The sequence below is a fragment of the Bos grunniens genome, chromosome 5 (assembly GCF_055505025.1).
Source record: "Bos grunniens cultivar Pamir isolate PY7600 chromosome 5, Bosgru_T2T1.0, whole genome shotgun sequence".
NCBI classification, from domain to species: Eukaryota; Metazoa; Chordata; class Mammalia; order Artiodactyla; family Bovidae; genus Bos; species Bos grunniens.
In genome coordinates this window covers 56724503-56746576 of record NC_141169.1, presented here as the reverse complement: position 1 = coordinate 56746576, position 22074 = coordinate 56724503, and the positions used below count along the sequence as shown (strand labels likewise).

The 22074-nt window shown below is 57.3% G+C and overlaps 3 protein-coding genes across 31 annotated transcripts; all 3 read left to right on the top strand.

Moving 5' to 3' along the window:
- Positions 1 to 797: 797 nt before the first annotated feature.
- Positions 798 to 5779, top strand: DTX3 (deltex E3 ubiquitin ligase 3). Of its 6 annotated transcripts, none has more exons than XR_015163870.1 (6): positions 798 to 832; positions 2199 to 2260; positions 2443 to 2515; positions 2884 to 4163; positions 4528 to 4745; positions 5083 to 5779. XR_015163870.1 is itself a non-coding variant. In XM_086400343.1 (6 exons), exons 3-6 carry the CDS (start codon positions 2487 to 2489, stop codon positions 5156 to 5158), a joined length of 1053 nt encoding a protein of 350 aa, XP_086256469.1. In that variant the 5' UTR covers positions 798 to 832; positions 2199 to 2260; positions 2443 to 2486; the 3' UTR covers positions 5159 to 5779. The 6 variants fall into 6 exon arrangements, 4 of the variants coding, with proteins under 4 accessions (XP_086256469.1, XP_086256470.1, XP_086256467.1 ...); XR_015163871.1 differs by having other exon boundaries at positions 2865 to 4163; XM_086400343.1 differs by having other exon boundaries at positions 2884 to 3613.
- A 334-nt stretch (positions 5780 to 6113) lies between these two features.
- Positions 6114 to 13391, top strand: ARHGEF25 (Rho guanine nucleotide exchange factor 25). 9 transcript variants are annotated; one of them, XM_086400328.1, is made up of 16 exons: positions 6114 to 6313; positions 6595 to 6709; positions 8975 to 9189; positions 9323 to 9418; positions 9730 to 9806; positions 9982 to 10048; positions 10233 to 10336; positions 10523 to 10592; positions 10686 to 10775; positions 10873 to 10965; positions 11153 to 11203; positions 11370 to 11447; positions 11608 to 11808; positions 11957 to 12137; positions 12419 to 12630; positions 12931 to 13391. In XM_086400328.1, the coding sequence occupies exons 1-16, from the start codon at positions 6215 to 6217 to the stop codon at positions 13039 to 13041; spliced, it is 1860 nt and encodes a 619-aa protein (XP_086256454.1). In that variant the 5' UTR covers positions 6114 to 6214; the 3' UTR covers positions 13042 to 13391. The 9 variants fall into 9 exon arrangements, with proteins under 9 accessions (XP_086256454.1, XP_086256456.1, XP_086256455.1 ...); XM_086400330.1 differs by lacking the exon at positions 9323 to 9418; XM_086400329.1 differs by lacking the exon at positions 10686 to 10775.
- Positions 13392 to 15178: 1787 nt separating this feature from the next.
- On the top strand, positions 15179 to 22023 carry LOC147371980 (solute carrier family 26 member 10-like). Of its 16 annotated transcripts, none has more exons than XM_086400313.1 (18): positions 15179 to 15521; positions 16004 to 16114; positions 16619 to 16731; positions 16967 to 17131; positions 17370 to 17522; positions 18360 to 18442; positions 18594 to 18741; positions 18860 to 18973; positions 19671 to 19748; positions 19838 to 19933; positions 20350 to 20456; positions 20568 to 20637; positions 20710 to 20826; positions 20967 to 21000; positions 21134 to 21162; positions 21273 to 21327; positions 21445 to 21551; positions 21864 to 22023. In XM_086400313.1, the coding sequence occupies exons 1-18, from the start codon at positions 15188 to 15190 to the stop codon at positions 21900 to 21902; spliced, it is 1953 nt and encodes a 650-aa protein (XP_086256439.1). In that variant the 5' UTR covers positions 15179 to 15187; the 3' UTR covers positions 21903 to 22023. The 16 variants fall into 16 exon arrangements, with proteins under 16 accessions (XP_086256439.1, XP_086256434.1, XP_086256437.1 ...); XM_086400308.1 differs by having other exon boundaries at positions 21080 to 21162; XM_086400311.1 differs by having other exon boundaries at positions 21080 to 21162; positions 21445 to 21600.
- The last annotated feature ends 51 nt before the right edge of the window (positions 22024 to 22074 follow it).

Sequence of the window (22074 nt, the reverse complement as noted above, 5' to 3'; positions counted from 1 at the left end):
AAGTGAGTTGGACTGGGGGCGGAGACTGCTGGCTCTGATGTGGGAAGCAGAAGAGGGTCTGTTCCCACCCCCCTCGCTTTGTGAGTTTTTAACTCTGTTTCGACCATAGACTTGATACCATCACTCCAAGGCATTTTTGGGGACATTCTCATTCTGCACCAGCCTCAGTGTAAAGAGAAAAATCAGAGATCAATACCCATCTGAGAGCAGGTTTGACAGAAGGTAACAATCTAGGAAAAGGCAAGCAATAAAGAAGGGAAAGGTCTTAGTCCTGGATTTATTTTTTAGAACCAATGCTTTTTACCATGACTCTTCTTCCTACCTCCTATTCCTCAAAGGCCTTTCTAGAAAAAGGATCATAGAAAAATTGCCCCCTCTTCCCCACCTACCTAAACCGACACTCCTCACCCACCCATCTGCCACCAGCTTCCAGAAGCTGCCACGCAGCTGGCTGGCAAAGAACAGGGAGACGGCCCCTCTCCGGAGGGGAAAGCGAGAAGGGTAGCGTCTCTAAGGGATTTAACCTCCTACCCTGGGCTCCACGACACCACCCCCGCCTCCAAAGATTGGGAAGGCGCCTCCATTTCTGTTTTGGGGCGGAAGGCAGGGGCTTGTGGATGGAAGGGGGTCAAAGGAAACGGTGATTATCACCTGGGAGGGGAAAGGGGGTGCCATCCTCCTTCATTCCCTCTTCCTCAGTCTGCACCCCCTGCAAACTCTTCCCACCACACACCTTCTCGGGGTCTCCCCCCCGCCCTTGTTGCTAAGGCCCAGACCGTCATCCCAGCAACAGCCTCAGTCATGTGACCGGCAATGGCGGCGCTGACGAGAGGTAGGTGAGCCCGGCGCCCCCCACACCCACCGCGCGCCCCCCGGACCCTGCTCGCACCCCCCGCGCGCCCTCCCTCTTCCCCTGCGCCCCCTCCTCGGTCTCCTTCTCCTGCGCGCGGCGCCGGGGGTCCGGGCCCGGCCCCGCCGATCCTCTGTCTGTTACTCTCCAGCCTTGGCCTCCATTTGGGGGTTCTGGGGCCCGCGATCCGGCCGACATGCATCCCCACCCAGTGGTGGGGCTGCGGGGGCTCTGCCGAGCCGGGGATGCGGGGAGTTGGTTCCGGGTCGCGTCTGGCAGGAGGTCGTGGGGGGAGGGGTGCAGATGCCTCCGTTGATGCCCCCAGGGACCCTGGCCTTTCCTGGCTGCCTCTGTCCGTCGGCCCCTCTCGGGCGGGAGGGACTGGCCCCGTGTCCGGCCTGGGCTGCCCCAGAGGAATCGGACCCAGCAAAAACTGTGGCCCCGCCTCCCTTTCCTGTGCCAGCAGGACTCGGAGCAAAGGACACCTAGGTCCTGGCTTCACTCTGATGGGGAGGGGGTGTTCCACCTGGATGGACCGAATGAGCGAGGCTCTAGGGTTCTGATTTCGCTTTCTGAATCTTGAGGTGCATCTGGCCTTGAGGGGACTGGGAAGGAGGCACAAACGGAGAGCTGCTCCCTTTTGGATCAGTCAAGGAATTGAGGTCACACTAATGGCCCTTCTTTCTATTTGGGCCGAATTTGGAGGTGTTGTAGGGATAATTCTGTAGCTGAACACAGCAAGACTGGGGCAGGGAGGGAGTGGTGGTGGTGGAGAATATCAGGGTGCTCCAATGGATCACCTGCGTGAGCTCCACCCCTCCTGAAATGCAGTCTAGGTTGCTGACAGGCCTGGACTTCGTGTGCTGGGTCTAAAAGGTGACAGCAAGAACTTTGTTATTGCAGGGGCTTCTGCCACTTGGTCCGCATTCCAAACAGACTCCAGCAGAAGGGACTGGGTTAAAGCTTAAGGAAGGCACCCTAGCACTAGGAGCTGAATTATTGGCAAAATGTGGAGCAGGGCGAGAAGCTGGGGAGCAAAGGAGATATTCTTGTCCTTGTGATCTGAGGGAGGTGGCAAAACAGACCTCTCTGTGTGTGGGCTTTTCCCTTCCAGACTTCTCTAATCTGTGTCCCTAAGCTTTCTTAAGAGCCCCAGAGTTGAGGAAGAGGAAAGTTAGCTTGTTGAAGTTCGTTCTTTAGGAACTTGGCCAGAGGCTAGGGATGAAATTCTGCAAAAGACAGGGAGAGGAAATTGAAGGAGGAGTTTTTGTTTGCTTCTGGGCTGACTGGGGGAAACGGTAATGTTTGTCATCCTAACCCCTCCTTCCTCCCTCCCCCCCTCCCCTAGTCCTGGTAAGCTGAATGTGGAAACAGAGGGAATTCTGCTGTCACCGTCCATGGGCTTTCCAGGTATCTGCCTTTCATGGAAACTTCAACTTTCACCCTTAAATTGGTTTCCTTCATTCCATGTTCTAGTAATCCCATTCCCAGGAGATTTACCCCCAGGTTCTGTCTGTCTCGTGGGCTGCTGGGTGGGGGCATGTGGGAATGGGAGAAGGGGTTTTCCACTCCTTTCCCTTTCCACCCACCAGGTCACACAACCTACAAGTAGGGAGTGGGGACAGACAGCGCCTGCATGCCAATTCTAAGCTCTTCAGGATCAAAGTGAGCAAAAAGGAGGGTCGAAATCTCCTTTCCTTTTACAGAACCCAGTCCAGAGTTGGGGAGGGCCAGGATGCTTCTGTGCTCTAGGGAGGAGTGTAGGAGAACCAAGACTGATGCTTACCTTAGATGATAATAATAAAGTTAGAGCAGCTCTCTTGCTGAGCACTTCAGGGGGTGCTGGAGTTTGAAAGATGGGAGGAACTAGAACGTGAACTTGGGGGAGGAGTTGGGGGTTGGGCTCTGAGAGAGTAGAGGTAATATAGGACTGGAAAGGAATGGGAAGTAGGAGGCACTGATATCTGTGAAATGGGGACCCCCCCACCCTGAGTCCCTTTTACCCTGGGGGCAGTGTCGTTCGTCCTGTCCAGAATGGCAGCCTGTGGAGGCAACTGCAAGAACAAAGTGACTGTCTCCAAGCCTGTTTGGGACTTCTTGAGCAAGGAGACCCCTGCCCGGCTGGCCCGGCTTCGGGAGGAGCACCACGTGTCCATTCTCATAGACGGCGAGACTTCTGACATCTACGTTCTCCAGCTTTCCCCTCAGGGCCCTCCCCCAGCTCCTCCCAATGGGCTCTACCTGGCCAGGAAGGCTCTCAAGGGGCTGCTCAAGGAGGCAGAGAAAGAGCTCAAGAAAGCTCAGAGGCAGGGGGAGCTTATGGGCTGCCTGGCTTTGGGGGGTGGAGGGGAGCACCCTGAGCTGCACCGCCCAGGCCCGCCCCCTCTCCGAGCAGCCCCACTCCTGCCCCCAGGGGCCCGGGGGCTTCCCCCACCTCCTCCTCCGCTGCCCCCTCCCCTTCCTCCCCGCCTTCGGGAAGAGACAGAAGAGCAGGAGAGCACCTGCCCCATCTGTCTGGGAGAGATCCAGAATGCCAAGACGTTGGAGAAGTGCCGGCACTCGTTCTGCGAGGGCTGCATCACCCGGGCCCTGCAGGTGAAGAAGGCCTGCCCCATGTGTGGCCGTTTCTATGGGCAGCTGGTGGGCAACCAGCCCCAGAATGGGCGGATGCTAGTCTCTAAAGATGCCACACTCCTGCTACCCAGCTATGAGAAGTACGGCACCATCGTCATCCAGTACGTCTTCCCGCCCGGTGTCCAGGGGGTAAGAAGACTATGGCTGCCCTTACCCTTTGGTTTCCCCAGGCTCCTTGTTCTCTGATTGTTCTCTGATTTAGGAAAACTGGGTGCGAGGGGAGTATGGTTGTTAGATGTGATATAGTCGTGCTGTCTCCTGGGATGCCTTCCTGCTCAGCTCAGTGCCCTGGAGCAAGAGGCCCCCTTGAAGCCTAGCTTTTCCATCCCCACGACCCCAAGGCACCCATGAAAATCAGGTATGAAAGAAAGGAATCGAATTCTGTTTCCTTGAAGAACTTGGATGTTGACAGCTATTGTCAGCAAAGGTGAAGTCTGAGGATGGCGGCTCAGGTGCAGACCAGCACAGTGGGAAAAGTCTGACCTCCCCTCAACAGTGCTGGGAGTGTTAACTCCATTTCAGATTTATGAGACAGAAAATTTTGTTGACAGTCGAAGGTTAAAAAGGAATGGTCAAGAGCCTACAGGTGTCTTTTCCTGCTTGACAAAGAGTAATGTCCAGTTCCGGTTTGCAGGAAGATGAGGGAGTTCTGAAGGAGAGAAATACAGCAATGGAACAGGTTAGACAGCGGAAAATGCACTGGGAGTGCTTTCAGGTGGAGAAGGGAAAGCTGAAAGATAAATGATTCTGTCTTTACATTTCTGCTGAGCTATCTGGAGAGTAAGGCCCAGCTTACCTCCCCTCAGTTTCGAGAATCCATTTGTTGCTTGCGGGATTGGGAGAGCAGAAAGAACCTCTGAATGATGAGAATTTTGTCTGGAAACAGGCTTCTGGTGCCCAGACCCTAGAGCTGGTCCTTCCGTGGAAGGCTGTCACTGCCCCAGCAGCCTTAGCTGGGGGTGCACAGCCAGAAGGCTGGCCACCACGACCCTCCATGGGCCTTAAGATGCACAGCTGCTCATTCTGCCTCCCCATTCCCCCAGGCTGAACACCCAAACCCAGGAGTTCGGTATCCTGGCACCACTCGGGTGGCCTACCTCCCGGACTGCCCCGAGGGCAACAAGGTGCTGACCCTGTTCCGCAAGGCGTTTGACCAGCGTCTCACCTTCACTATTGGCACCTCCATGACCACAGGGAGACCGAATGTCATCACTTGGAACGACATCCACCACAAGACCAGCTGCACAGGGGGACCACAGCTGTGCGACATTCCTTCTTCCCTTCTCTTGGCTCTACCCCTTCTCCCCATTTCAACAGAGGGAACCCCTTCTCTGTGGGAGCCTCCTAACTGGAGAGGACCACCCCCAAACTATTCAACCATCTTGTCCATCCCAGTGTCTCCTGTAATCATCCTGGTCCTGATGTGCCCAGCTTAACCTACAAATATCAGCAGAATTGGGCTCAGTTATCTTGGGTTTGGATAACCTTAAGGAAGGTGGGGAGGGGCTAGAGTGGGGCACCAGAATGAGGGTGAGAATGGGGGTAATATGAGTAAGCCTGACGGGCTAACCCTGACCCTCATTTCTCTTTGCTCCCAGGTTTGGGTACCCGGACCCCACCTACCTGACCCGGGTGCAGGAGGAGCTGAGAGCCAAGGGCATCACTGATGACTGAAGGACAGCCCCTTCGGGAAGCCCCTGCTGTTCTCCAGTAGGACCCAAAGGAAGCCTCTGTTCTCTCTCCCTCTGCCCCCCTCACCACTCTAGTAGGGGACTGTCTGACCAGGGAAGGAGTTTGCAGAGGGTGATCCCTTCCCCAGCCCCCCACTGGCCGAGTGCTTCAGTGCAGTGTGAGCCACTCCCTTCTGGCAGAGGCGCTGTCCCGGGCTCTGCTCCACTCCTCCGCGTGTACATACTCCCAGCCGCCCTGCCCCCTCCATTGCCCTTGGCTTTTTCTGGTATGTGCTGTGCTCCAGTGACTCTGCTGAGAAAGGACCTGGGTGGGAAGGGAGGGTCTCTTGAACCTTCCACCCCCACACACTGCTCCCCTGCTGAACTTCTGGCAGGGAGAGGGATCAGGCTGCTGTAAGCAACCCTGGAGCCGGCTGCGTGTGTTCTTCAGAATCAATTCCCCCTTCTACCTTAGCCTTGTCCTTTCTCTCCTGTGTCTCTGTCTCTGTCAGTCTTTCTCCCGCTCTTCTCTGCCCCCTATAAGGAGCCTCCTAATCCCGTTCTGGAATCGCCGCCAGACTGTAGCTTTTAATTTAATAAAAATAAAGTAAAATATGCAACTCTCTATGCCGCGCCCCTTCTGTTCTGTGGGCCGGGGCAGGGGCCGGGGTAGGGGTGGGGTGCGGGGGCTGGACCAGCTGAGAAGGGGTGGGGGCGGTGAAGGGGAATCCCCTGTGAGCCTCGCCAGGCTGCCTGCCTCCGGCGGGCCTGGGACAGCGGCATGCACTTAGTGGGCTCCAGGATAACACAGCGAAGCCCTGGATCGTGCTTCGACGGAGGAGTTGGGATTAAGAGGGGTTGGTTTGTTGTTGAACGTCGGTTGTAGAGAAAGCGACAACCCTACCCCTTTAGAAAAGTTTGGCTGGGGTGGGAGTAGGGGCGGAGCCGGGCAGGGGGGCGGATTCGGCGGCGGCAACTCCCCGGACGCACGCAGGCCTCAGAGCCCCCCAGCTTCCGTGCCCCCTCGGCTCTGGAACTTGGAGGAGGGTAGGGGTCCAGCATGAAGCCCCCGGATCGCCCTGGCCCTGGCCGCACTGACCGGATACTGGGGGTCATGGGGGGCATGCTGCGCGCATGCGCCCTACCCGGGCAGGAGGGGGTAAGAAGGGAGACCAAGGTGGGGTCGGGGTCTTTAGCGGGCTTCAGGACGGCTGCATCCCACAACTCAATATACCCGCAGACAAGAATTCTGCGGAGTAGTCGCAGGAATTCAAGAGTTCCATTAAGAGGACCGTAGGCACGTTTTTGGGTGAACTAACTGCTCTCTCCACCCTAGCCTCGGCGACCCTTTTGTAAAGAGTGGATTTTGACAGAAGGGGAAGCGGGAGGTGGAGGCTGGGCGTGGAGGGCGGGTTCCTTACGACTGCTCTGTACCCGCAGCCCTCGAAGAGAAGCCCCCTAGGGCCGGGGAGTACCGAGCCAGGATCTAACTGTACGGAGGGGGATCAGAGAGGGGAGAGCGATCGTGAGGTCCCCGCCTGGGTTCCTCTGCTCGGTAAGAAGCTGGGGGTGGGGTGGCGCCCAGTTTGCCATCCTGCGCAAAGTGGCGAATTAAAAAATATGCTGTTCATATTAGCATAAAGGTTCGCATCTAATTTGCATGAGACTCATAGAAACGTTGAGACCTCCACGCTTCTTCTCGCCCTCTAGTCGGCTGTGAGTCCTCCACCTCAGCGGGTCCCGAGCCCCGCTGGCGGAGTGTCCCCGCGCCCCACCCCTGGCCCCTCGCCAGCCCAGTCTCCAGGACTTCGCCTTAATTGGTGATTAGCCTCAGCTGGAGTCCCGGGGCCTGGAGGAAAGAAGGGTCCGGCGAGAGGGCGGCACCTGGGCTGTGTTCCCCACAAAGAGCTCCCCATTCATGCACCCTCTACTGGGGGACCTTGTCCCCCGCCCGCCCTCCCCCTGCGCGGCTTAGGACAGTCCCAACCCCGGGACATCTTCGCGCAGGCCAAGGCCCCATCCGCTGCGCCCTTCTCTGCTGCAGAGGCCGAGGGGCGACCCTGGCAGGCCCCGCCGCGGGGCTCAACCCCCACCCCAGTGCTCCGCAGCCGGAGCTGGAGATGCGGGAGGGAGGGGGAACCCGGGGGCTGGGAAGCCCCGGCTAGAGGGGAGGGGCGGAGGCGCTGGGGACGTGAAATGGGAACGTGGTGGTGCCTGGGGGAGCGGGGGGGCGGGGGGGGTTCGGCTGAAGGGGGAACCAGAGGGAGAGGGCGGAGCTGGGCCGCGGAGGCCCCTCCCCGCGGCGGCCGGGCGGCGGGGCCTGTTATTCCGCTCGCCGCTCGGCCAGGACCCGCGCCGCGCCAGTGACTCGGGGAGTCGGCCCCCGCCTCCTCCTCTGCCCGGGCCTAGAACCACCCCCAATCCAAGAGGCCGGAGACGGAGCGGGAGCGGCTGCAGCATCCCGGCCCAGCTTCCTCCACCATCCCTCCCCTCCCCGCTGGACATCTGGACCACCCTGGGCCCCGCACCGGCTCCGGAAACCCTCCCCGCCCAGTTCAGCGGCCGGGCCCCGCGCCGCTCTCTCTGCAGAGCCCCCAGCCCTCTTCCAGACCAGACTTCCGCCTACCCCTGGACCCCCGCTCTCTATTCCCTCTCTCCCCCCCTCTCCCAGCCTGGAGCGGGGTAGGAGGGAGGGGGGTGTGCACCCTGCGCCGTCCCCGCCCCCCGTGATTCCCCCTGCATGGCCGGCCCGGGAGGGAGGTGCGGGGGGGCCCGGGCGCCATGCGGGGGGGGCAAAAGGAGGGTCGCTGTGCCTGTCCCCATGTGATCCGAAAAGTGCTGGCAAAATGCGGCTGCTGCTTCGCCCGGGGGGGACGTGGTGAGTGTAAGGTCGAAAGGGCTCAGTGTTGAGTAGGGGGCGGGTTGAGGGGTTCAGGACTTTTGTTTGTCCCGGCCCTAGGGATTTAGAGGCTGGAGACTATACCTGTCTTTTCCAGGAGACTGACTTAATAGCTGATCTCAAAGATTCCCCTCTGCCTTCATTTCTATCAGTTCAAGTTAAGGAAATTGGGGAAGGGGCAAGGGACTTCTCTCAACTGAGTAGGAGAAGAACCCATTCACAGTCCCCTTAGGCCTATAACCACATCTTCCCTCAAATCCTTTTGCTGAAAATCTACTTAAGGTCTGTAGAGGGACAGTGGGGTGGAAGAATGAGGGATGAGGGGGCTACCAGGAGCTCTTTGACAAATCTCAGCTCCTCTGTCCCTGAGCCCAGGCCAAGGATAACTCTGATGAGCTCTCCTCAGTTGCCCCCCTGTTGGGTTTGTGCTTAAGCTGGGGAGGTGGGCTGCAGAAGTCTCCTTTTCATAGTGATTACTGCAATTGGTGGAGGAGGGGTCTGGGGGTGGCAGATGGGCTCTTAGCTCTTTTTTTCCCCCCTTTCTCAGAGAATGGTCTGTACCCATTGCAAGGGGGAGGGTTATAGGAGAGCAGATGGCCACCCCCAGCTTCCAGTGTATGCCCAGATGGCTGCCCCGATGGCTGCCCCCACTGCCATGCTCAGATATGAAGGAACCTCCACATGTAACTGGGGGTGCCAGGCCTAGGGAGCCAGGTGTTTACTGTCCTTCGTCCCAAGGGTGCTCTGGTGAAATTTTCTTCCTGGCCAAGTCAAATGAGGATGGCAAGAGAGTGAGCCCTGGGGGAGAGGGGCTGAGTATCACAGAATGGAGATTCTGGGAGCTCCCTGGGGACCCTGAATCTAGAGCTGAAGCAACATCTGTCATTCCCTTTCTCCCCCCACCCCACCCCACCCCATCAGAGTCCTACTCCATTGCTGGCAGTGAGGGGAGTATCTCAGCTTCAGCTGCCTCGGGTCTGGCTGCCCCCTCTGGCCCCAGCTCTGGTCTCAGCTCTGGCCCCTGTTCCCCGGGCCCCCCACGGCCAGTCAGTGGCCTGAGAAGATGGTTGGATCATTCCAAACATTGTCTCAGTGTGGAGACTGAGGCAGACAGTGGCCGGGCTGGACCATATGAGGTGAGCAGGGAGCACCACAGAAGCACGGAAGACATCCATGAAGAACGCTGGGAGAGGGCAGGTTGGGTGCCACTGGTCATGGGGAGACACAGCTATTGTCCCTGACCTTTGAGACTTGACATTTGGCCCCTAGAACTGGATGCTGGAACCAGCCCTAGCCACAGGAGAGGAGCTGCCAGAACTGAACCTCCTGACCACATTGTTGGGGGGCCCTGGGGATAAGACACAGGTATGAAGAAATAAGGGCTTCCCAGATAGCTCAGTGATAAAGAATCTGCCTGCCAATGCAGGAGACACAGAGAAGTTGCGGGTAGGATCCCTGGGTCGGGTGGATCTCCTGGAGAAGAAAATGGCAACCCACTCCAGTATTCTTGCCTGGAAAATCCCATGGATAGAGGAGCCTAGGGGGGGCTATGGTCCATGGGGTTGCAAAGAGTTGGACATGACTTAGAAACTTAGCACACATGAAGAAATAAGTCTGGGGTGGCTTCCCTCACCCAAGGGTCATCCATTTGCTTACTCAGATGTTCTTCCTTCCAGCCCCCTGAAGAGGAGACTTTGTCCCAAGCCCCTGAGAGTGAAGAGGAACAGAAGAAGAAGGCTCTGGAAAGGAGTATGTAAGTGTCTACACACTCTCTCTCCCTGACCTCCACCCTCCAATCACACAACTTGCAGAGGACTGTCTCTCACATTTTAGATTTGAGACTTGGGATTTCCTCTGAGGTTGGCCGTGGTAATGAAGGGGCTTTTAGTCCAGGAGAGAGGAAGTGGCTAAACCTGTTCTCTTCCCAGGTACGTCCTGAGTGAACTGGTAGAGACAGAGAAAATGTATGTGGACGACTTGGGGCAGATTGTGGAGGTAGTTCCCTTTTCCCTTTCCAGCCCTGGCCCAGCCCTTTCCCTCTTCCCAGGGCTATGTTAGGAGGTGCTTCGTTGCTCCTCTGTCCCACCTTCCCAGTCTCCCAGACTTCCTGGACTTTTTGAGGTTCCCACTGGGACGAGCCCTACAAGCACACGCGTGCTCCCTTCCCACCTTCCCACAGGGTTACATGGCCACCATGGCTGCTCAGGGGGTACCCGAGAATCTTCGAGGTCGTGACAGGATTGTGTTTGGGAACATCCAGCAAATTTATGAGTGGCATCGAGAGTAAGTGATGGATCCCCTGAGAGCAAGGGGGAGGGGCATATGTCTGGTGGTCTCTGTGTCCTCCCATGGGCCCACTGTGGCCTGAGGAATGTTTGGACAGACTTCCCGGGGAACACTACGGGGCAGACAGCTCTAACTTGCCTGGGATGGGGTATTTGACCTGCCTTTCCCTGTCTACCCCTCCAGCTATTTCCTGCGGGAGTTACAGCGCTGTTTGAAGGATCCTGATTGGCTGGCTCAGCTATTCATCAAACACGTGAGGCTTGAGGGCGTGGTGTCCAGAAGGGGAGGGGCTTGGGAGTGGATCCGGCCTCACTGCCTCGACTCTTTCTTAAAATTTACCCGTTAGGAGCGCCGGCTGCATATGTACGTGGTGTACTGTCAGAATAAGCCCAAATCAGAGCATGTGGTATCAGAATTTGGGGACAGCTATTTTGAGGTCAGTGGCTGAGATACCTTGGGGAAAGGGGGACAGAATCATCAGTACCAGTGGGCTTTCCAGGCTGCAAAACCACCCCATCTGTCCCTGTCCCCAGGAGCTCCGGCAGCAGCTGGGGCACCGCCTGCAGCTCAACGACCTCCTCATCAAACCAGTGCAGAGGATCATGAAGTACCAGCTGCTGCTCAAGGTCAGGGCCACCTGCTTCCTGGGGGGCACAGCAGGTTGAGACAACCTTTTCTTCATTCATCTCCCCAGGGTTCCTAAGGTTCCCCCTCGACTTCCTGGGGGCCCTTACCTATGTCCTCAGGGGACGGTGTGAGGCGTCTTGAGGATGTCCTCATGACCTCCCTGAGAATTTCTTTTCTGCCTCTTAGGATTTTCTCAAGTATTATAGGAGAGCTGGGATGGATACGGAAGAGCTGGAGGTGAGGGCTCCCATGTCTCGTAGGACACACCAGGCACACCTTATCTTCTTAGTCTCCTGGGTTCCTTTATAGCACTATCTGGTTTATAGGGGGAGGCTGGTTGAAGAGGTCTGAAGAGGCCTCTTTCCCAACGTTGACAACGCTCCTCTCTTTACCTGCATCCCAGCAAGCGGTGGAGGTCATGTGCTTCGTACCCAAGCGCTGCAATGACATGATGACCCTGGGGAGACTTCGGGGGTTTGAGGTACGGGGATAGAGCAGAGAGCCCCTACAGGGAGCTGTCCTTCTCTCCTGGGGTTGACAGGAGCTGGCTGGTCGGAGTGTCAGGGGAAGGAGGGAGGAGCAGAGAGTGGCCCCCTATTCTCTTCTGGTTTCTCTCAAAGGCCACTTTCCTTTGGTTTTAGGGCAAACTGACTGCTCAGGGAAAGCTCTTGGGCCAGGATACATTCTGGGTCACGGAGCCGGAGGCTGGGGGGCTGCTGTCTTCCCGGGGCCGAGAGAGGCGTGTCTTTCTCTTCGAGCAAATCATCATCTTCAGCGAGGCCCTGGGAGGAGGAGTACGAGGTGGAGCGCAGCCTGGTTATGTGTACAAGAACAGTATCAAGGTGGGGAGGGGGATTCCCCCAGGAGGGGTCTGACTGGGGTCAGGGAGACCTCTGAGAGAATGTCTGGCTCTGGGATATTTGTTGGAGGGGGCAGGATCCAGAGTAGGGGCTGAAGAATTTGGGGGCTACCTCCTCTTTGCCAATCCAGGTGAGCTGCCTGGGACTGGAGGTGAACCTTCAAGGTGACCCTTGCCGGTTTGCACTGACCTCCAGAGGGCCAGAGGGTGGGATCCAGCGCTACGTCCTGCAGGCTGCAGACCCTGCGATCAGTCAGGCCTGGATCAAGCAAGTGGCCCAGATGCTGGAAAGCCAGCGGGACTTTCTCAATGGTGAAGCCCACCCCCTCACTCCTTCCCATCCGCCCTCGGCCCTTTGATCTCCTGAATCCCTCCCTGCCCAGTCTCCGATCCCTGCCCTCTCCCCTCATCTCCACTTTTTCACTACTAACTCGAGATTTAGTAACTCAGAATCCCCCTAAAGCCTCAAGCAACTTACATTGGCTGACAGTCTTGGGAGGGAGGGCAGAGTGGGAGAAGATGGCCTGAGCAGAGCCCCTGGGAAAGGGTGTGTTTCTGCTGTAACCCTCTTTCTGTCCCTCTCTTTGCTCCAGCGCTGCAGTCACCCATTGAATACCAGAGACGGGAAAGTCAGACCAACAGCCTGGGGCGGCCAGGAGGGCCTGGGGTGGGGAGCCCGGGGAGAATTCGGCCTGGAGACCGGGCCCAGCTCAGCACACACACACCCATCAATGGCTCTCTCCCCTCCCTGCTGCTGTCACCCAAAGGGGAGGTGGCCAGAGCCCCCCTGCGCCTGGACACACAGGTATGAGGAATGAAGTTCCCTGGTTGTAAGGGCAGAATGGGGAGGGCTTCTCTTTCGGTTCCAGGTCCCCAAACCCCCATATCATTCCTTTCTTCCACCACCTTCCTTTTGTGTGCCCCTTCCTACTTCCCATCTCTTGCCCTCCCCAACTCCAGTTTAACCCTGGGAGAAGCTGATGGTCTCAGATGATCTGAGATTTCTGGCAAGAGGGCGTGGCTTGACTAGGGGCTTACACTGACAAGAGAGGAGTGAGGGTGGATGCCTGAACTAGTTGATTCTCTGACTTGAGTCTCTTTTCAGGCCCCCAGTGCCATCCCCCAGGCTCCTCATGACTCTCCTCCAGTTCCACCAATTCCGGACACCCCTCCCTGCCAAGCCAGACTTGCCAAGTTGGATGAAGATGAGCTGTAACTGGTGAAGGCCATGGGGGTGGTGCTGACTCAGCCACTCTGTTCCCCCAGGAACTTCAGGGCAATCTTTTCACACCGCTCCAGAATTCCTCCCTCTGGGTGTGTCTGGAGGGTGGGCAAGGCTGGGAGCGGTGTCAACTTGGAGGAGGGCACCTAGATTCAAAAAGACTTCTTTCTGCCCAAGGAACACAGGTTCCTTCAGCTCCCACCCCTATGCATGCATCACAGGTCCCCCCAAAAGGAGGATATGTGGGTGGGTGGGAGGGCTGGGGCAAGGGCCAGATAGAAATTATTGGTTTTGTTTTTGATTTTTTTGTTTTCTGAGAATAAAGATTTTGTTATATCACTAAAGCTGCTGTCTTAGCAGAGGGAAGGGGAAGCTGAAGTTGGGGTAAAGGAGTGTGGAAGAGATCAGATGGCCCCTCGAATCAGTCATTGGGGGAAGGGTCTGGTGAAAGGAGAAGGGTGCGGGATATAAGATAAAAAAAAATGTAGTTATCTTTGTCCCTCACTTGCAGTTGCAGCATCTCTCAGTCCGGGTCTTGGGGCTACAGGAAAACCCTAGAACCTTGATGTATCCTCCCTTTTATCCAGCCCCTTTCCCTCCCATCTGGTCTCTGTTCTAGACGCCACTGGAAAGCCCGCTGTGGGCTGACTTCCCACCGTTCCCTCAACACCCAGATGCTAAAGCACTGAATGCCCACAGTACCTTTCTTTCTGAGGCCGCCATGTTCAGCTGAGGGAACATGGGGAAGGTGGAGAGGATGCTGGGGGCTCTGGCCCCTTCTGGCTCTGGGTCTCCTTATTTTTGCTGTCTGGGAGGTCGCAAATCATATCCATATTGACCAGGAAGGGATTCTTCTTCAAGCCATAGACCTAAGAGTGGAGGTCTTCACCCCTCCCAACTTCTGGGACAGCCCCTGGGACCGAGACCCAAACGTGCAGAGATTCTCGTCCAGATGCCCTGTCCTGCCTGGGTCCTTGGGCATCGGTGTGTCCACTGTGTCCATTCGTCCCCTGGGCCCAGTCACGTGTACTTGAGCTTCCTCAGCAGACAATAGACTGCTGGGGTGGGAGGCTGAGGAGGAGCTGGAGCCTCCCTGTGGGCCTGAGGTCTCTCTGGCCACAATGGGGGGAGGGAACTCTAAGGGGGGGACAGGACGTACAGCCCAGATAAGACTTCTGGGGAACAATAGGAGGAATTGAAGAGGGGAGACCCACCCTCACTGTACCCCACACCCAGGGCTTTGGGGTCAGGGACTAGGGACCAGAGGGTGATGGGGAGGGGTGCTAAGAATTCTTGTGAATGGAGGAGGGGATGGGGCAACTAGCAGGATTCTGGTGCTCAGAAGCTTTGTATCTCTTCAGGGACCTCAGGGGTACATGACATGGGTGGGTGACCCTTTCGTACTTAATTTAACCACATACGTATTGTTGACTTGGAATGCTTCAGTGTTTTTGCCTTCTGAGCAATAAAATCAAAATTTGCTATCTGTTCAGTATTCCCCCCTGAGGTCCTGAATTGGGAATTTGGGCCCAGCCACTCCCAGCAGAGGTGTGGGGTGGGGGTCCCTCTGGCAGTCCCTATCCAATGCATGTAGCTGCTTCCCATCTAGGTGGTCTGTGAAACAGCTGAGGCCAATGGAGCCCCTTATACTTTCTGGTGAGAAGCTCTGCCCCTTGAGAATTAGGGTCTGGGGGGAGAAAGGGAGGTTGGAACACCGCTGAACTTTCTTGTGGGCCATGCAGCAGCCCTGAGGATGACCAGCAACCCCAGAGGAGTCAGCATCTGTCTGTGCCCCAGGTGCTAATGCAGAAAGAAACCACCAAGAATGAGAGGTGGGAGTCAAAAGACCTAGGAGCGTTCGTGGGTGTTGGGTGTTTGGGTGCGTTTGTTTTCTGGCCTCTCTCTCTGGTTCCTCCACAGCAGGCTCCAGAGCCAGCGATCGCACCAAGGATGTCTGAGGGAAACGCCTAACACAGAGACGCCCCCTCCCCAAGGCTCAGCTGTCTCCCGACTGTAGAAGGTCCCCAAGAGAGGGCTCCCTCCGGGACGGGATGGACTCTGCTCCAAGGAGGCGGGCCGCGGGGCCGGCGGGCTGAGGGGTATTTAAGGCTGGGCGGAGTTGGAGGTGGCCAAGGGCGAAATGAGTGGGCTACCGGGCGCCAGGACCTGCCCAGGTCCAGGAGAGGCCTCCGACCTTAAGTCCCCTCTGAGCGCCAAGTTCAGGGAACCTCTCACCGAGACCCGGTTCCAGCAGCTCTTCGGAGACGCAGAGCAGGAGCCCGAGCTGCTCGCGGAGCCGCGCTGGTCCCGGCTGTGGCGGCGGCGGGCCAGCGCCTGCTCTGGACCAGGGGCGTGGCGCCTGCTCCTGGCGCGGCTGCCTCCGCTGCGCTGGCTGCCCCACTACCGCTGGCGGGCCTGGCTGCTCGGGGACGCGGTGGCCGGACTGACCGTGGGCATCGTGCACGTGCCCCAGGGTGAGCGGCCCCAACAACAGCCTGGCAGGGGCCCAAGCTCTAGGGGGCTTCGGGTGGGCACAGGGCCTGGCAACCGGGAGCGAAGTGGGTGGGCTAGTGTGGCTGCGGGCTCGGCGACAGGGACCCAAGGCCGAGTTCTGGGTAAGGACAGTGGAGCTCCATCAGATCCCCGCCCCCAGCTCCCCTCATCTGTGCAATCCTGCGCGAAGTCTTGGCCACGATCCGACTCAGGGAACTGGAGAGACCTCTCAGCTTGAACGCCTGCCCCCTACCAGGACACAGTGGACACGGATCTCTGACCTTGACCGCCCCACGACCTCCCACCCACCGAGGCCTGTTAACCCTTCAGTTCCCTCCTGTGGTGTGATTTAATGTGCCTGTGCCAGCCTCCAAGAGTGTGGGAGAGGAAGAGCGGTCCTGGAGGGTGGGCCCCCAGCCCCTCACCCACACACCAAAGACCTTTCCTTCCACTACGCCCCCAGGCATGGCTTTTGCCCTCCTGACCTCTGTGCCCCCAGTGTTCGGACTCTACACTTCTTTCTTTCCCGTCCTCATCTACACCTTGTTGGGTACTGGGAGACACCTGTCTACTGGTGAGTGACCCACGGACTCCTTTCCCTCTCTGTAGGGTGAAATGGACAGGGGGTTGAGGCTTCCCTTCTTATAAGCTCCCTCGCTCTTACTCTCTTCTTCAGTCCCTCACCTTCCTTTCCACCATCCCATGCTGGACTGCCCTGAGCCAGATTTCATGGAGAGGAAAAGTCTGAGTAAACTCCTGCCTCTTTGCACCCACCTCAAACCTCCAGTAGGCACTGCCTAGGTCAGAGGCTCAGGGCAGTCCAGCATGGGATGGTGGAAAGGAAGGTGGGGAGAAGAGATGCACTGTCACCCAGAGGAGGGCGTAGTCCGCAGGGCATCCTCAGGAGGGGCAGGGGCAGGGGCAGGGATCTTGGCCCCGCAGCCTTCACCTGAGCAGCCAGCCTTCTAGCAGAGGTGGTCTGACAGCAGTCTTTCTGGCATAGTGCCCGGAGCCTGGGCGGTCACCTCGCCCCAGGCTGGCACATCTAGTGATCTGTGGGTTTCTCCCCTGGCCCTAGGAACTTTCGCTGTCCTCAGCCTCATGACCGGCTCGGCCGTGGAGCGGCTGGTGCCCGAACCCCTCTCGGGGAACCTGAGCGGAATTGAGAAGGAACAGTTGGATGCTCAGCGGGTTGGTGCGGCTGCGGCAGTGGCCTTCGGGAGCGGGGCCCTGATGGTGAGGGAGGACCGAAGGGGGGTGGGGGGGAAAGACTGGGGGAGTCCACTCTGGAGGGGGGCAGGGGAGAGGGAGGGACAAGTGTCCAGCGGTGGTCTAGGCAGAAGAGGTGTGCGAAGAAGCCGATGACCCTGTGCGGGGACTGGTCTGCTCTTCTCCCTTGGTGATCCGGGCATCTTTTCCTCTGCAGCTGGGGATGTTTGCCCTGCAGCTGGGCGTCCTGGCCACCTTCTTGTCGGAGCCTGTAGTCAAAGCGCTGACCAGCGGGGCCGCCCTGCATGTGCTCGTGTCCCAGCTGCCTAGCCTTTTGGGGGTGCCCCTCCCACGTCAGATTGGCTGCTTCGCTCTTTTCAAGGTGGGGGTGGGAGAACAACGAGGAGGCTTCTAGTGATCCCGGGAAGAGGGAAACCCGCGAAGGAAGGAAGGAGGGCCAGTGGAGGGACAGTGTGTGGTGGTGGTGGGGCAGTGAGGGTCGCCGAGGAGGTGGAAGCCCTACTGGGAGCCAGGAGAGAAGGCCTCGCCTCAGTCTGGGGATCGGACTGCCGGCAGTCGACCCTGGCCCCAGGCCCCTCTGCTCACTGCCCTGCCCACAGACGTTGGCTGCTGTGTTGACGGCGCTGCCCCGGAGCAGTCCCGCCGAGCTGACCATCTCGGCACTCAGCCTGGCGCTGCTCGTGCCGGTCAAGGAACTGAACGTGAGATTCAGAGACAGGCTACCCACCCCCATCCCGGGGGAAATCGCCATGGTGAGGATGGCTCCCGGGTGCCAGCCCCGTGCACCACGCAGACCCTGCTTACCCTGTAGGAAGTGGCCACTGCCGCCCCCTCGTGGAGCGCGGAGAGGTCACACACGAGAGGTCCTGCTCACACGTGTGCTTTGCCAGGCTCTTGTCAGAACGCTTTGACCCTCGGGAATCCCCCACCCACGGGTTTGCCTTTTTCTCACAAAGCCTCTAAGAAAGTCTTCTTTCTCCTTACAGCGCCCCCTTGCGGTGCCTCTGGCCACGGCACCTCCACTCCCGTCTTTTCTCTCCTCTCACCCGGTCTTTCACCGTAACTCAAGGCTCATCTCCCTTCCGGCGTCCACCTACATGTCTCTCCTCAGTTAAACAGCATTCCATTCATACACCACAGATACCCCATATATCCCTAGATGTAACCCAGCTTCCGAGCTTAGAATGGCTCGGTTGTACCTCTCGATATCCACCGTCTCTCATAGCAGTCTCCTCTCACTTCCTCTGGTCCATCTCTCTCCATAGTTCCCGGCACACATCATTTCTCTTTCTTTCATTCTATTTTTTTTTTTTTTTTGAACCGCTGCGCGGCTTGCAGGATCTTAGTTCCGGGACACCAGGGACTGAACCGACTCCTTAGAGAACAGAGTCCTAACCATTGGAGAACCAGGGAATTCCCTCTCCACTCTAACTCAGTTGTCAGACACCCATCCCAAACACACCCCAGCTCCCTCAGTTGCTGGGCTCCTGCAACCCCTAATCCTGAGTTACAGTCCTCTCATACTGAGCCCCTTCTAGCCTCTGCTGGGGGCCATCTCCACCCATGCTCTAATTTGCTCTCTTTCCCAGGTGCTTCTGGCCTCTGTGCTCTGCTTCACCTCTTCCCTGGACACAAGATACAATGTCCAGATAGTTGGGTTGCTGCCTGGAGGGTAAGAGAGAGTGAAAAAGCACCTGTTTTCTTTTCTCACAACTCTCCCACCCAACGCCCCCTCCTGCCCTGCCCTGTACTATTTCCTCTTTCTTCCTCATATCCTTATTATTCCCAACCCACCCTCACTGTAGATTCCTCTCTTTCTGCAGATTTCCCCAACCTCTCCTCCCCAGCCTGGCTGAGCTGCCCAGGATTCTGGCCGACTCGTTGCCCATGGCGCTGGTTACCTTTGCAGTGTCTGCCTCCCTGGCCTCCATCTATGCAGACAAGTACAGCTACACTATTGACTCCAACCAGGTGTGACTTTGAATGAGGACCCTAGCCTCATTCAGGAGACAGACAGCCCCCTAATGTGGTTTCCCCCTCCTAGCCATGCCTTCCTATCTCTCCTCTTCATCTCACTTCATCCTTTCAGGAGCTCCTGGCACATGGTGTCTCCAACCTCGTCTCCTCCCTCTTCTCTTGCTTTCCCAACTCTGCCACATTGGCTACGACCAGCCTACTCGTGGATGCTGGTGGGAACACACAGGTAAGAGCCATGTTCTCGGGTGAGGAGAATGAGGGAGGGATATCCATGTTGGGTGGTGGCGGAACAGGTGTAAGATTGGAAGATACCCAGGTGGCAGTCCTGTAGAGGACGATGGGAATCTGTGAGGGGATGTGAGTGGGGCGTGGGATTATCTGGGAAGAACATAGAGAAGAAAGGTCGGTTAAGACCTCTGTAGATTCTAAGCACTGAGAAAGGGCATGGTGTCCTATATGTAGTTCAAAATAAGGACAATACTAATCTGGAAAATAAATTTAAGAAACAAAATTCTGGACTTTTTCCTTGTGAGGACATATTCTTTTTCAAAGAAATGTCACATATTAAAGTCTCTCCCTGATATTTTTGGTTTCCTGTATTTGTTGGTGTCCTAAGCATGTGGTTAGCCTGCTTTTTAGAGTCATCCAACAGTGGCTTTTAAAATGGAGGTAGGCTGCAAAAATAGGGATGTTGAACTATATCTTGGGGGAAACCAACAAATGACAGGTATTTAATTGGGCAAGGGGAAAAGTGAGGAGCACAATATCAAGAAGGGGTTAAGGAGTGAGGAACAGCAGTGTGGAAGGGGATTTTGGGAGGAGGGAGACTTTCGAGAAGGCTGACACAGAGGCAGGAGACCATCTCTCTGTAGGGGTGGCTGAGGTTCCCTCCCTTCTTTGCTTCTGTCCCTTCTGCCCTACAGCTGGCAGGCCTCTTCTCCTGCATGGTTGTCCTGTCTGTACTACTGTGGCTGGGGCCCCTCTTCTACTATCTGCCCAAGGTAAGCAGCAGAGGAGGCAGAGGGATGTCTGGGAGGGGCGGCTACCTCCCCACACATGGAGGTGGTCAGCCTACCTCCTCTGCCCTAAGGCTGTCTTGGCCTGCATCAACATCTCCAGCATGCGCCAGATGTTCTTCCAGATGCGAGAACTCCCTCAACTATGGCGCATCAGCCGCGTGGACTTTGTGAGAAATGGCAGCATTGCTCTCAGATGCCCCCTCCCACCTTCCTAGCGTCCCCGGCCTCTGCCCTTGATCAAAGTAAACTCAGAACCCAGTCCTGAGTTCTGCAGCCTACCCACCTTCAACTTGTATACCTCCTAATCCCTTTACTCAGAGACAAGGTGAAGGGTAAAGCTTGAACCTCTTCAGACCTGAGTATTTGTAACTCCCCAGGTGGTTCAAGGTGTGAGGTCCTTACCCTTGGTGTGTATCCCCTCTTAGGTCAACCTCATCCCTTCCTTCTGTCATTCTTTCTACTTTCTCCTGGGCCCTCCCTCCCCATCATTTGCCCTGGCAGTCACTGCCCCTGGACCCACCTTCCCTGGCAGTGAGGGCCTGGCATTTCTTCTGGGCATTTCACTCCCATCCATGTCCTGCAGGCTGTGTGGATGGTCACATGGGTGGCTGTCGTGACCCTGAGTGTGGACCTGGGCCTGGCTGTAGGTGTGGTCTTCTCCATGATGACTGTGGTCTGCCGAACCCAGAGGTGGGAGCAGAGATGAGGGGAGTCACGATGAGAGGAGGGGAGAGAACAGAGTGCTTGGGGTGACTCTCCAGCCAGATCAGGCTGGGAATCTGACCCCAGCTTCCTGCCCAGGGTACAGTGCCTGGCACTTGGACTGGCTGAGGGGACAGAGCTCTACCGGCCACTCAGAGAGAGCCACAAGGTGAGTGGGCTACAGCTAAAGAAGGAAGGGAAGGTTAGACTTGGATGGTTCACTGACCCTCTGACCCCTTAGCTCCTCCAGGTCCCAGGGCTCTGCATCCTGAGCTATCCAGCACCACTTTACTTTGGGACCCGAGGGCAGTTTCGCCGTGTCCTGGAGTGGCATCTGGGGCTTGGAGAAGGAAGAAAGGTGAGGCACCTGGTCAAAGGGAAGTGTGGCTTCTTTGGGGCTGGGAGGCAGGTGGGTGCTCCAGGGGGGATTCTTGGGCTCACTGGGTGCACGTTTGTGCTCACGTCTCAGAGGTGGTGACTCCCTTTCTCTACTCACAGGAGGCTCCAAAGACAGATGGCCCACCTGATGCAGGTGAGGTGGGAGGATAAGGAGGGAGATTTGGGCACCACCCACGGAGGCATCTGAGTCCTCCTGCCTTCTCCCATCCTAGCTGCCGAGCCTGTCAGGGTGGTGGTCCTAGACTGCAGTGGTGTCACCTTTGCAGATGCTGCAGGGGCCAGAGAAGTGGTTCAGGTGAGGGAGAGGGTAGGCGAAGGAGGAAGTCCCCTTGTGGTTTCATGAACACCATCTGATGTAGGACTTAACCCCCTCCCCCACCTCCACCCCCACTCCCACCCCCGCAGCTGGCCAGTCGATGCCGAGACGCTGGGATCCACCTTCTCCTGGCTCAGTGTAATGGTGAGATGTGCAGGATGGAGGGATCTGGAGACAGGGGAGTGACCAGACACTTGGTGGGGAGGGAAGAGGACACAGTGTGGACGTAGGACCGGAGGACCTGATCCCCTCTCCACACAGCCTCAGTGCTGGGGACGCTGACCCAGGCAGGACTCCTGGACAGAGTGACCCCAGAACAGCTGTTTGTGAGTGTCCAGGATGCAGCTGCGCATGCTCTGGAGAGGCTGGTGAGGCGGCAATAGCAACAAAGTGGAAGCTGGGAGGTGCTGGCCTATGGTGAGGGGAGGTGTGAGTCAGTGACTGAAGACCCTGGCAGAGGGATTTTCAAAGGGGGCTTAGGAGGAAGAAGAAGGAAAGGGATGGGGATGAAATGATTAGTCAATATAAGACTAAGCCAGGGAGACTGGGCCCAGCTGTGGGTGAAGAACTGAGGGACTAAAGTTCCAAAGCAGGCAGTGTGCCCCTGAGAGGACTGCCAAATCATGGGTGAGGGAGGGGAGCACCAAATCTACTTCTGACATGTCCCTTCCCTGTTCCAGGAGCTCAATGGTCCAAAGACTTGCACAGTGTGGGTCTGACCCGGTCATTTGGTGTGTGGAGGGCCCCAACGAGACATGTGTGAGGCGGGCCATGGCCCCTGAGTCCCCTGACTTCATGTAACTAATAAAATGACGCTGAGAGCCTCTGGGGTTCATGAAATGAGTCTGGGTGTCTGCACATGGACACTTGGTGCCCCTTCCTCCACTCCCA